Source organism: Trichophyton rubrum (assembly GCF_000151425.1).
Source record: "Trichophyton rubrum CBS 118892 genomic scaffold supercont2.2, whole genome shotgun sequence".
Lineage (NCBI taxonomy): Eukaryota > Fungi > Ascomycota > Eurotiomycetes > Onygenales > Arthrodermataceae > Trichophyton > Trichophyton rubrum.
The window spans coordinates 2317304-2329883 of record NW_003456427.1 but is presented as its reverse complement, the minus strand read 5'-3'; the positions used below and the strand labels follow the sequence as shown (position 1 = coordinate 2329883).

At 47.9% G+C, this 12580-nt stretch overlaps 6 protein-coding genes across 8 annotated transcripts; 3 read left to right on the top strand and 3 right to left on the bottom strand.

The window, feature by feature from the left end:
- Nucleotides 1-802: 802 nt before the first annotated feature.
- On the top strand, nucleotides 803-1684 carry TERG_02473 (lipoyl(octanoyl) transferase; the record flags this gene model as incomplete). The annotated part of the gene is made up of 1 exon (XM_003237712.1): nucleotides 803-1684. One exon carries the CDS (start codon nucleotides 803-805, stop codon nucleotides 1682-1684), a length of 882 nt encoding a protein of 293 aa, XP_003237760.1.
- TERG_02472 (uncharacterized protein) lies at nucleotides 1108-4476 on the bottom strand. 3 transcript variants are annotated; one of them, XM_003237711.2, is made up of 8 exons: nucleotides 3359-4476; nucleotides 3241-3291; nucleotides 3150-3167; nucleotides 3070-3086; nucleotides 2986-3000; nucleotides 2806-2927; nucleotides 2509-2737; nucleotides 1108-2457 (listed from the first exon to the last, which is right to left on the bottom strand). In XM_003237711.2, exons 1-8 carry the CDS (start codon nucleotides 3406-3408, stop codon nucleotides 2339-2341), a joined length of 621 nt encoding a protein of 206 aa, XP_003237759.1. In that variant the 5' UTR covers nucleotides 3409-4476; the 3' UTR covers nucleotides 1108-2338. The 3 variants fall into 3 exon arrangements, with proteins under 3 accessions (XP_003237759.1, XP_047605670.1, XP_047605671.1); XM_047749427.1 differs by having other exon boundaries at nucleotides 1108-2737; XM_047749428.1 differs by having other exon boundaries at nucleotides 2806-3291.
- An 11-nt stretch (nucleotides 4477-4487) lies between these two features.
- On the bottom strand, nucleotides 4488-5972 carry TERG_02471 (uncharacterized protein; the record flags this gene model as incomplete). Its single annotated transcript, XM_003237710.2, has 1 exon — nucleotides 4488-5972. One exon carries the CDS (start codon nucleotides 5970-5972, stop codon nucleotides 4728-4730), a length of 1245 nt encoding a protein of 414 aa, XP_003237758.1. The 3' UTR covers nucleotides 4488-4727.
- Nucleotides 5973-6928: 956 nt separating this feature from the next.
- Nucleotides 6929-8116, top strand: TERG_02470 (uncharacterized protein; the record flags this gene model as incomplete). Its single annotated transcript, XM_003237709.2, has 1 exon — nucleotides 6929-8116. The coding sequence occupies one exon, from the start codon at nucleotides 6929-6931 to the stop codon at nucleotides 8114-8116; it is 1188 nt and encodes a 395-aa protein (XP_003237757.2).
- Nucleotides 8117-8731: 615 nt separating this feature from the next.
- On the top strand, nucleotides 8732-9389 carry TERG_02469 (uncharacterized protein; the record flags this gene model as incomplete). Its single annotated transcript, XM_003237708.1, has 2 exons — nucleotides 8732-8955; nucleotides 9029-9389. 2 exons carry the CDS (start codon nucleotides 8732-8734, stop codon nucleotides 9387-9389), a joined length of 585 nt encoding a protein of 194 aa, XP_003237756.1.
- A 1158-nt stretch (nucleotides 9390-10547) lies between these two features.
- On the bottom strand, nucleotides 10548-12348 carry TERG_11851 (uncharacterized protein). The gene has a single exon (XM_047750899.1). The coding sequence runs from the start codon at nucleotides 12278-12280 to the stop codon at nucleotides 11879-11881; it is 402 nt and encodes a 133-aa protein (XP_047605669.1). The 5' UTR covers nucleotides 12281-12348; the 3' UTR covers nucleotides 10548-11878.
- Nucleotides 12349-12580: the final 232 nt, after the last annotated feature.

Genomic DNA, 12580 nt, shown 5'->3' with positions numbered 1-12580 from the left:
TGAGACAAGTCCTCGTCACAACCCTCGTCGTCGTAGATCTTTAGAGATCGCCACTCTATTGTCTCTATAATCAGGCAGCGTACAGCATCGAAGGCACCCTTGTCCCTTTCTAGCTCAAGAGTACACTTCTTTACATCGTCCTGTAGTCTCGTTAAATCAATTTTAAATGCAAGGGTGTGATAGCGACCACGAGTGAGCGCCTGCTTCGAGAGATGATGACTGCGTTTGTTTGTACACGCAAAAGCGACCAGGGATGGTGGATGAATGGTATGCAGGTCATCAAGAATTGGAAAAATGAGCTCGGCAGGTAAGTCGAGAATGCAAGCCATGGTCAAAGAAGTGTCTCTCTTTATCAAAGCAGTTCTAGCTATTTTGTCAAGTTTGGTGGGGGGCCTTGGGAGAAATAAATGCGGGGTTGCCGTCAAGAACCTTTGACTAACTACTGCGGGTCGAGTTCAAAATGTATTCCGATCGTGTGGAATAACGGATATGTATGTCAATATAAGCGGCCGCTACCAACATCAAGTCTTCCTCGCTGTATGGGGTTGATTGATGTTGCCTGGAGGTGTATTTGATAATTTTAAGGATAACGAAGGTTAAGCTTGATCCAGTTAAGGTTGCGGCAAAAAGACAAAATTAAGTTGGGCACAGACCAGAATTATGTAAATACCAATAATCACATGACTGAAATTGCTTATATAATCAAAGATATCTTTGAGTCGCATTTGAAGTTGAGGAAAACATCAAGGGACAGCACAAGTCTACACCTCCGGCCAGGGGACAAGACAGTGGGGATATAAACATGCGCCTTGCTCATTTGCATATACCGAATATTATACCATTTAGACAGGCTTCCCTTCTGCAGCAGATACTCGTCTCACGCCTACTCACCCATAAAAGGAAACAGTCTGACTCTCCGGCTCTGTTTCCACCTACATCCGCCCCAGATCCTACGATCTTAACATTCACTCCTCGCCCCGTATATACGACTGGAAGACGCGACCTACCTGCGTCATGCTCGCCGAACGATGAGTCATCAAACACCTTCGCTACCAAGGCATCGGACCTTTCCCTTCCCACTCCCCTCGAACCGATTCGTAATATCCTAACGCCGACTTCCTCTCCTACCAATGCCGCCCAACATCTAGCTGAATATTATCCTACTCTACGTGGTGGGCAAACTACATACCATGGCCCCGGCCAGCTAGTTATATATACCATACTGGATCTCCGGGCCTTACGTATCGGGCCGAGATGTCACATCAGGCTACTTGAAAACAGTGTACTCGATGTGTTAAAAGGGTTTGGTGTGAAAGGCGGAACAACTACTGAAGATCCGGGTGTGTGGGTGAAACCTGATGCCGGGAACAGCGGCATACCTCGCAAAGTTGCCGCGGTTGGTGTGCATTTGCGACGGTTCGTGAGCAGTTATGGCGTCGGATTCTGCATTACCGAGGAGCCACTATGGTATCTGCGGCAGATAGTTGCGTGTGGACTTGAGGGCAAAGAATCTACGAGTCTAGAGGGTGTGGGTGTGAATGTAGGAGATGTAACAATGGAGGAGGTTAGTACGCGGTTTGTCCAGGCGTTTGTCGACCGGGTGAATTCCGGAGGACCCAGTGGTGGTCAGGGCCCGAGGCTGGACGAGGTATATAGGATCCAAGAGGATGATGTACTTGGTTAGTATTGTGCTTTGTTTGATACCCCCCGTTCATATGCATAAATTCTCCGTCCAGACACGGAATGAAAAATCTAGGGTAGAAAGGGAAGATATAGATTAAGTGTTAGATATAGAGGTGTGAGATATGAGAGTATTTCCAGATAAAAGAGCATATAACACAGACATCAGCCATCATGCGTTAACTGGGTCGTCTCTAGATCACATGAGATGATGTTTCAGCTGCATTGCATGGACAAATTGATATCCAGAAAGGTAAATGTTCCAGGGAAGGGAAGAGGACAGACAGAATTGAAAATAGAAAGGAAAAAGGTCATGATATGGAAAAAGGCAGGGACAAAGCAGGCCATCCAGCTAGACGATGGAGGGTATAAATAGTTATATACAGATGGCACCCTAAGAGACACCATCAAAATTCATAGAAAGCGGTAGCAAATGAATGTCTTCAAAGACATTGCAGGGTTCCACATTTGCGCCCGGGTAAAGAATTAGAAACATCAAACATTAAGGAAGGACAGGACAGGTGGATTGTCCAGTAGCAGAAGAAGAAGTAGACGCAAGATAATACAGAGAAGAGGCGAAAGCGAGGAGGACAAACAGCTCGAACATGAAAGACGAGACGAAAAGAAACTCGTAAGAAATATGTCAAGGGTATGGATCCTACTGGATCACGCATTTGCCGCTTCTATCAGATGCTTTCGCTGGTTTTACCGAGAGAGCGACTCGGGCCGCCTCAGTAAAGGCTTCGTTGACTCCGCGGTTTCTCATAGCCGAACATTCTATCTCCAGTCAGTACTTAAGCTCTCTGTATCAAGGTCAAGTAAACGCACCTAGGTATCGTAAAGCATTAATTCTTTTTGCAACTTCGAGGCCTTCGCTGTAGGTAATGACTGGCTTTGGCTGTTGCTGGGTGTTGCTGCCATCATCTTTTTCATCACTGGCTTCTTCTCGAAGGTCACATTTCAGCGCAACGACCACGATCTTTGCGCCAGGGCAGTTCTCGCCAATTTCAGCTAGCCATTTTGACTCGACATTCTCGAGGGAATCTTTGCTATCAACCTGTGCGCATGTAAACATTAGCCATCGTCCTTGGTAGGTGCAGCTGGCTCGTTGAGTCTGTAACATACACTGAAACAGAGCATTATAGCTTGGGTGTCATCGTATGATAGAGCACGGAGGCGGTCAAATTCCTCTTGTCCGGCCGTATCCCAGAGGGATAGCTCCATGTGGATGTTGTCAACATATATATCTGTTTTTCATCGTAAGCGTTTGTCTTTCTTGATCGTGAGGCGGCGAGAGAGGTCTACCATGGACATAGTTCTCTATATAAGTAATATTTTGTATTAGCGTATATACTCCTAAATAATTTCCGATGTCAAGTCCAGACATACCAAATACAGTGGGTTCACTTTAAGGGAGGGCAATATGTTAGCAACTGTAAAAAAACGCAGAGCTCGTAGGAATAGCATACTAGACGGTGGGAAAAAATCTAGGGTAGTGTTAGCCGATATAAGCTTAAATTTTTTTCTCGTCTCATTCAAGAAGGTATTCCTTAAACTCACCCTCTGGTAAAGACGTTTAGCAACGAAGTCTTGCCGCATGCACCGTCTCCTCTAAATATCGCCACCGCGTCAGTCCAGCTATTTAATTCTCACAGTGTCCCGATCAGCTCCAACTCACAGGAGCACCAGCTTGCGCTTCTCAGTCTTCTCTCCTCCGCAGAGAGGCATCCTGGAAACCGTTCAGTCGAAGCTTGAGCAACAAATCACACAGCCTGCTAGGACGTTGAAATGTATGTACCCCAGGATCCAAAGCGAAGAATGTGGGGAGCACAGCGAGCGGCGATACGAGCGAGATCGAAACGAGGCAACGGCTCGCAAAAGAGAGCCAGACGGGCTGGATAAGTAAGTCTTGTAAATGCAAACCGTCGAGTCGATGCTAGCGGGATGGATTCCAATCAGGGGTAAAGGAAACGGGATCGTCCGGATAAGGCTGGAGAAGAGGGAAAACAAGCTGAATTTTCAAGTAGACCTGGCAACTCGAAGCCGGATAAAATGTTTCAATGCTCTCGCTGCCAATAGATCGTCGAGAAGAAGAAGAGAAGTAGAAGGGAAGAAGAAGAAATGGAGCAGAATAAGTGGAGGACCCGGGAGAAGCAGAGGACTATCGATGATGTTGTCCAAGAAAATCAGTCGATTCCATCTGCCGCGGCCGGGATCAGGGATGCTAACGTGCTCGTATTATTGACTGCCCCGTGACGAGAGGAGGGAGAAGCCCTAGCAAAAGCGAATTACTGCTTGTGTTGGCCGATGGAGGATGGACCTGAGAGGTGGGTGTTTGAGTATGTGGAGCTTTTTTAGACGGTGTCGTCGTTATTATTCCGCAGCAGGTGAGTGAGCCCCAACGGCGAGGAGGCGAAATATTTGAACGGCGAAAGAGTTTTACGGCAAGAAATTCCTCAGAGCCAGAATTCTCCATGTCTATTTATAACTGGTGACGTCTCTGCAGGAAAGGAGAGATAAGGAATCAAACCTTGACCTGCAGGAACGGCGCAGCCAGAGATCCTTGGATAGATTTCGACTTCGCATCTGGTCGTTTGGTGGCCGTTTGGCGGACAAGTCAAGCAACGAACCAACGCAACCGATGGTTATGGAACGGGACTGCAAGTCCAAGAGAGGAACTTGACCTGTCATCGTGACGATCGAAAGCCTCGTCTTGTTGTGGCATGACATGGCGCTTGTTGCGCAGGTACACGGTCTCCTGTTGGCCTGGATCGCGAGTGGCGTAGCGTATGCGGCGGCCGGGGCCAGAAAGAAGAAAACATGGACTGACGAAGGACCAAAAGAAGATGGAGCAGAGGAAGAGCAATGTCTGTTGTCAATTAATGTTATTGTTGTCCGTGGTATTCCATATTTGATATCCGTAACGCTAGAACCAGAATATGAATGCTGACGCCCAAATGCAAATTCCCGAGCCAAAAACAAATCAATGCCAAAAATAAGAAAGACAAAAAGGAAAAAGGATAGAAAAAAAATAACCCTTGTCGTAATCAGTAAGCCTCCTGTTCCTTTTCGAGGTTCTTCTTGCCTCGCTGCAGTCGATCTGCTAGATCGATGTCTCCCGCTCTTCGGTGAATGTTGTTGACAAAGGCCCCCCGTCCGCCGTATTTGCTCGACTCTGCTCTAGCTGCCTCTTCTGCCTCTCTCTCTGCCTTGTCGCGTTCCTCTGCTGCATTGATACGTCGCGTGCGCTCTTCATCGAGCTCGTTTGCATTTTGCTGCATGGCTGCAAGGCGTGCTGCGCGCTCCCGTTCTAGATCAGCAGACGATGGCTGGGGAGGACGGCTTTGATGGATCTCCGGCTTGGGCCGGCGCGGGCCAGTAGACCGGTGACTTCGATAACTGCTGGTATGTCTCCTTGAAGACTCTTCTTCTTCACGGCGTCTATACGGGGATCGCGACCTGTCCCGGTCTCTATCCCGTTGACGTGGTGAAAAGGACCGCTTTCGTCGATGAGGTGAAGGTGAACGGTGTGACCTTCGTGATGACGATGGTGGTGGTGAACGGCTGCGAGAAGCGCTACGCGAACGATCCCTGCGATGATGTCTGCTCCGTCGGTCATCTTCGTCATGGTGTCTCCTCGACCGGCGACTCGACCGTCTCTCCTCGTCTCGATCACGATCTCTGTCCCGGTCGCGATCACGCTCACGATCACGCTCACGCTCGTCTCTGTATCGGTGTCGTCGATGTCTTCTCTCCTTCTCCGTATGAGCCGTTGATCTGTCCTCATCCATTCCGGCAGCCTTGAGCAACGCCCTCCGCCGAGCTGGGTCGTTCATCATAGCCTCGTATGCGGCCTGCTCTTGCTTCTTGATGGCCAACATGGGGTCCTCTCTGATCTTCGCCCCTGTATCCCGCGCAGTATTCGCATTCTGAGCCAGCATAAACGATTCCTCGGGCGCAGCCTTCTCCAGCTTCGAGTTCTCTGACCCCTTGAGCAGCCCGTCGATTCGTCTTCTGCCTAGTAGGTATCCTTCCATCTCCTCCGTCGTGCCAGTCTGTCCAGCAGCTGGGCCAGAGTACATCCAGTCGACTCGGTTCAGACGTTTCTTGCCGCCAGCGGCCTCTTGCATCTCCTGTAGCTCTTGTATCTGCCTCTCTTCCTGGCGCTCTTTCATCATCTGGTCGATCCGCTTGCGCTCCTCGAGCGCTTTCTTCTGCTCGACCCATACTCGCTCCTGGTTCTTGAGCAGCACTGGGTGCCAGCTCTTCTTCACGTTAAGGTCGCCTCCCATCTTGACTCTCGTATCTCGTCCTTTTTCTCTTCTTTTCCTTCTGTTCTTCCCTTCGTTTTCCCTCCCGTTGATGTTTTGCCTTCGTCAAAATAGAAATTAAAAACATAAAAAGCTAAAGAGAGGCTGAGTCTTGGCGATGACTAATATATCACGTGCCATAATATATAATACGGCTGATGTAATACTAAATCGATGACTTCATAATTACCTAATCAGCATCTTTATTGTCAATAGCGATCAACATTAACTTTGGTGCAAAACGTCAACACCTGCAACTTCGCCGGCATTGAAGACATACAAAAGTACATGTTACTGCTCCTTCGTTTCGTTTTACTTGTTATTCTCGTTTGAAAGGCCAAATACATTACTGCTTAATTAACCCATTGACCTTTTACCCGCCACCATGTCGGATGATGATGACTTTATGCATGACTCCGATCAGGAGGAGTGAGCTATACACTGCACCCCTCGTGTGCGTACGAATGTAACTAACTGAGACCACTAATAGGTATGACTTCGAGTACGAGGATGAAGATGACGATGATTCTGGCGATATCGGCATTGAGAACAAATATTATAATGCGAAGCAAATAAAGGTCGACAATCCAGAGGAGGCGATAGAAGAGTTCCTAGGTGTCCCCCCGCTGGAGCAAGATAAAGGCGACTGGTAAGGTTATCATTGGTTTTCTTTTCCTTAAGCTCTCTGCTTTTATTTAGATACATTGCTAACCGTATTCAAGGGGATTCAAGGGACTAAAACAGGCCATCAAACTGGAATTTCGGCTCGGTCGATACGACGACGTACGTCTTCCCACAAAATTCCAATAACATCACCTCTAGGAATCTGACACATTGACACTACCATTGATTAACAGGCGATTTCCCATTACAAAGAGCTCCTCACTTATGTCAAGTCGGCCGTTACTCGTAACTACTCGGAGAAGTCGATTAACAACATGCTAGACTACATTGAAAAGTCATCCGATGACGTAAAGGCATACCATTGCATGGAGGAGTTCTATTCGTTGACGCTTGAATCGTTCCAGAATACCAACAACGAACGTCTCTGGCTGAAGACAAACATAAAGCTTGCAAAGCTTTGGTTGGATAAGAAGGAATATGCGCAACTTAGCAGGAAGCTTAAAGAGCTCCACAAGGCCTGCCAACGGTCGGACGGAACTGATGATCCATCCAAGGGAACCTATTCGCTGGAGATATACGCCCTGGAGATCCAAATGTATGCCAATACCAAGAATAATAAGAGGCTGAAGGCGCTATACCAAAGGGCGCTCAAAGTTAGGTCTGCTGTTCCGCATCCAAAAATCATGGGTATTATACGTGAGTGCGGCGGCAAAATGCATATGAGCGAAGAGAATTGGAAGGAAGCTCACAGCGACTTCTTTGAATCATTCCGCAACTACGACGAAGCCGGATCGATGCAACGCATCCAGGTGTTGAAGTATATGGTTCTAGCCACAATGCTGATGAAGTCGGATATCAACCCGTTCGACTCACAAGAGACGAAGCCATATAAAGATGATCCTCGAGTTTCTGGCATGACTGACCTTGTAGATGCCTTCCAGCGCGATGACATCCATGCCTACGAGGCAGTCCTCCGGAACAAGCCAGATCTTTTAGAGGACCACTTCATCGCTGAAAACATCGGTGAAGTCAGCCGTAACATGCGCACCAAGGCCGTTGTGAAACTCATCCAGCCCTACACTCGCTTCACCCTTGCATTTGTCTCCAAGAAGCTCAAAATCTCGGTTACGGAAGTCCAAGACATCCTCAGTTTCCTGATTCTCGATGGAGAGCTCGCTGATGCAAAAATAAACGAAGAAGACGGCATTGTGGAAATCACCCGAAGATGCGATATTGACAAGGAGCGCTCCAACGCCCTGCTATTATGGAACAATAACCTTAGAATGCTCTATGATTCAACCTTCAGCCAGGCCGAAGGATTCAGGCCCGAAAATGTCCACAACATGCACCCCTTGATGGGAGGTTTTGGTGGAATGAGATACGCCAATCTTTATTCCCATGAATCGACCATATCGGGCACAAGCTTTGGAATGGGAGAAAGGTCATTCAAATTTCCAAAAGGGAAAACGGGTCGATCTTCCTGGGGCAAGCTTACGTCTTAATGTAATGAGTTCTTTTGGAGTTTGTGATGGGGTGTTTATATTGTTACGACTGATGAAAAGCAAGTGGCACGTTCTTTGTCTGTTGACTATTATTTAGCTGGGTAACTATCAGAGTTCCGTCCTACCTTGATATCAAGGACCACACCCCTTGCCACAGTATGCCTCTTGTCGTCTTCCTTTGGTGTCTCTTCATATTATCTTCAAGTCGTCGTCCTTTGTATGCTATATAAAAACTATGACGTCGACTTCACCCCAAGGCGCAGCAGCGCTTGGCGGTTGATCTTCTCCAGCCTCTTCTCCCGTCGCCAAATCACAGCCGGCTTTTGATTTCTCCATCACCCACCGTTCATGGAGCTGTTTTGCATTGCTCGTGTTAAGATGAATATGCTTGGCCGATACGATGTCTTTCGCGAATACCAACCATGTCATGTTCTATAAAGACCCGCTGAGCGCCCATCATCAGAATCCTCCATGACAGCATGGGCCAAGAAGCCAGCCTTCCACCATAATACTCGATGAGATATATATATCAGCTTAGCGGCCCGCTTGCCAGATGGTAAGGCTATTGCATGATGACGGGCAGTATTATAACGATATAATAATAAACCTTTGAACATGGCGGACTCGAAAATCCCCAGCCTCCAGCAGCGACCATGCGGTTATCTCAGAGCCTTGAACATAGGGAAATGGTTCCTCGTACCGATAGCAGCGTTATGCTGTCTTCTCTGGGTCTTTGTAATTGCTGCCAGTATCTTCTCTGCTGTCTATGAGAAGAGTGCAAGCTCTCGTGATGATTATCCCCCGATTCGATGGAAAGATACGCTAGAAGATTGCGACCCGTTAGTATTTCTAGCCGTCCGACTCCTTAACTACAAAGCGAATGGGAAAACTAACCATGAACTTCTTCCTTAGAGGACAAATAATATGGCTGTTTATTCCCATTGCAATCGAGACATTCCATGTTCCAATTCAGCTATGGCTGTATGCCAGGAATCTACTGCATCCCATCGCTGCCCTGGTACTATCCTTTTGCTTCATGGGGCTGTGGGTGTCCTTCTCCGTCCTGGCTCCGTTGATCGATGCCTGCGTCGAACAGAAATTCCCAGATGCATGGAATGGCTTATTCTGGGCTCGACAGGTGACTGGATACCTGATCACACTGCTATACCTGGCTTATTTCGGATTCTCCTGTGCCGCAGTCCATCACTGGAGATCGGGCAAGAAGGCGGTGGACGGGACTTCAAGTGACGGTGATATCGAAATGAAGGCGTGAATTTTTCTGGCCTACTGATTCGACAAGCCCATCGTCCTGATGACCAAAAACAGTGCACAATCCAATTTAATGGGCGGGGAAGCAGGAGATGTTGTGGAATATACACGACAGACGGGCGAGTGCTGGATGGCACGACTTTGCAAGAAGCCAGAGAAGCCATCCTCACACCTATGTTGCTAGTGGAGTTGAAGGATTCGTGTACATATTGAACGTAATGTCTAATGAAAGGATGTATTAGTTTTTCTGATAGGTTTGGCCTTGTACCAGATCCCGACCCGAAGACGGGTCGGGACAGATTGAACGATATACCCACCATTTCATACTTGCTTACGCCCAGCTGGCCCTAATCATACCGCTAGCTGCACGACTCTGGCGGCGCCCGCTGGCTCTCTGGAGAAAGCAAACGGATGGCATGCATGTACGTCTGTACGTAGAAGTACCTATGTGCCTGCAAGTTAAACGAGCTATGTACCCGGACGGCTAATGATATACGGCGTACAAGCAGCCAGAGGTCAAGGTACAATAGCCATATATTCGGTAAGAAGGGGCGTGAAAGGTGCAAGAACAGGCGGTGATTCGACGCCACTCATGTACGTACCCGTCAAGTCGCTGTCGTGGCATGCATGCATGCTGCTAGTACCCGTGGACATTCCAGCAAACGGCCCTAACCAAGATACCAATATCCGACCCGGTATGTTCAAGCATGACATGTACATCCAGACATGATCAATCATTTAGAGCCTTGACTATCCGAAATGGGGTAAGAGCCATTATCTATTTTTTTTACCCCTTTTCCGTGGTTTGCAATATGCATCGTCTAACGGGCGGCTGTACGTATCCCACTAATGCGTGCCATCTAAACGACGGCAAGGAAGAGAGACAATGAGGCGAAGGAAAGAGATATGTCCAATACCTCTGATAATACCGATTCAACCCCCTTTTATCCTAGGGTACTTGCATCTATATCCACTGATTTTTTATCTGCTGTGCCACTCTGATACGCAGCAGTGAAGTATTTTGCTTTTTCATCTATTTTTTTTTGGCCCTTTTCTGGTCTCTCCTCTTCGTTTCTTTTACCTGCTGTCCTTGATGGGTCAATTAAACTTCGATATCAATATGCGGAGCACCGGTGCGCCCGCCTTTAGCGCCAACGGAGAGAGTGAAACATTCTAGCAGCTCATCGGTTAGCTGCCGCTTTGCAATGATGGAATACCAAAGTCACGAAATGGGGCTGGGTCATACCTCCTGGAGTAGGTAAGGTACAGGTCCGGCACGAGGGGTCCCGAAAACCACTCCATGGTAAGATGTGACGTTCCTCAACCAGCTGCTAAAACATGGAGAGAAGACTCCATGGACACCGGGGCGCATTCACTTGGTACAAACCATTATCCGCTTCGAGAGGATGGTCACACAAACTGCAGGTGATCGGTCCGGTTGGATATTCGTATAAGCTCAATGACGATTATATTGTCCGATATTATCAGAAGTTGAGGTACATGCTTGTGCATGCATAATGTAAAGGAAAATTCCGCTGGTCATGATGGGGGATTTGTCTTGTGTGACCACAGGGCAACTCCTTCGTACATGCAATATTTGATTTTTTCCATTCCACCCACCTTTTTTCGTGGCACAGCTATGCTCCAGACGTCATTGCTATTCCCCGTATCTTTTTAGGTATATGAGGACTAGGACTGGCCCTGTAACACACCCGCAAACTAGACATGCAGCCGGGTATAGCTCGGACAGCAAGAGCTATTCCCCTGAGTCATACTCCATGTATGCCGAAACCAAGCCTTGGCCAACAGGTATTTCCCATGAGGCTCTTTTTCTTTTTCCCATTCGTTTTATTCTCTCCCCCCTATAAGGCCAGAAACGATTCTCCAGGTCAGATTCTTCAATGATGGGCGGTTTCAGCATATCTTGTTTGTGAGCAAGTGTCAACGCTAAAGAAGGGGGCCCTCAGTTTCCCAATCCGCTAGTGCGTGCAGAGCTGAAGAAGGTATCTTACAAGTTCTTGCTCCCCTGATGGGTCCAACTTCCCGTACTCTGACACCGGCTACCTATGTAGCAGCTTTTTCTTTTTTGGTTCATGAGCTGCAACATGGCGGTCAAGGCTTGGCCACCATCGGCTATAGCTCCAATGGACGCTACTCCGCAGTTTTAATAGCAGTCGTCTCATCATCCCGACAAGGCGGAGGTTGGGAATTGGGAATATGCATCACGACCAACACCGGCACAGTATGCTTGCCCGTTCGTACTCGAGCTCTCGTGCAACCCCAGAATAGAGCCACTTATTGCTTCGTATCAAGCTAGCTTGAAGATGGAAGATGATGCGCAATGCCGATAAAATATGCAATCTCCATAATCGGATCAGCAACAAGGTATTATTTGCCAAAAACAGTACCACTAGGGAACTAGCAGGAGTTCCTGGAGACAACGGGCTGTGGAGAAAAGAGTTTTTCTTCTTTTTTTCCACTTTTTTTTCCCTTCTAGACACTATGATTGTAGAAAAGCTTCTGCCTTTGGACAGTTAGCTCCTCGTCCTTGACGCATGTCACAGGATGGAAGATCCTGTAATGGCCCGGCATGGGGGGAAAAAAGGAGGGGATGGTGATAAGTCCTGTAGGTTGATGTGCGGGATGCTCCTGCACCGATGTGATGATGGTACCCCCATAGGTAGGTAGCGAATGTGATTTGGGCTGGGAGTGCCCGGGGAGTATTGGCATTTCATGCAGCAGGCAGGATGCTTCGTTGTGTTTGTAAAGTAATAATAGCACTATTACTATTATTGATGTCTGCAAGAGAGAGTAAAAAAGAAAATGTGGCAGGAAAAGATGTCCTGTGCCAAGGAGAGGTTTGACAAATGATATCAACCTGCGCCGGGGGGTCATTCGTGGCTAGAGGAAGAGGGCTGGTCGCTGGGAGTCTTGAGAAATCTTATCTGGTCAGGCCTGAGACCGGTTCCTCAGTACCGGAGGGGGGAAGACAGCTGTACCCTTGTCGACGGGGTTGCAAGACCCCATTATTCCAGCAAGATTCTATAAATGTGCCTCGGACGATTGGCTGGTTAACGTAATTAGTTATCAAAAGGTCATCATATACGTAGAATATGACGGCCCTTCCCTATAACTATGACCCCCATGTTCAAGGAGCATGCTCTCACTCACGGGCCCAGCTCTGCCTTCATCACT

Excerpts from the sequence above, each read along its gene's own strand:
- TERG_02472 (XM_003237711.2), bottom strand. The coding sequence starts at position 3,408 with ATGCCTCTCTGCGGAGGAGAGAAGACTGAGAAGCGCAAGCTGGTGCTC. Across the intron at positions 3,292-3,358 it reads AAGCGCAAGCTGGTGCTCCT|AGGAGACGGTGCATGCGGCA; the intron begins GTGAGTTGGAGC and ends GGCGATATTTAG. Across the intron at positions 2,738-2,805 it reads CTATAATGCTCTGTTTCAGT|GTTGATAGCAAAGATTCCCT; the intron begins GTATGTTACAGA and ends ACATGCGCACAG.
- TERG_11851 (XM_047750899.1), bottom strand. The coding sequence starts at position 12,280 with ATGACCCCCCGGCGCAGGTTGATATCATTTGTCAAACCTCTCCTTGGC.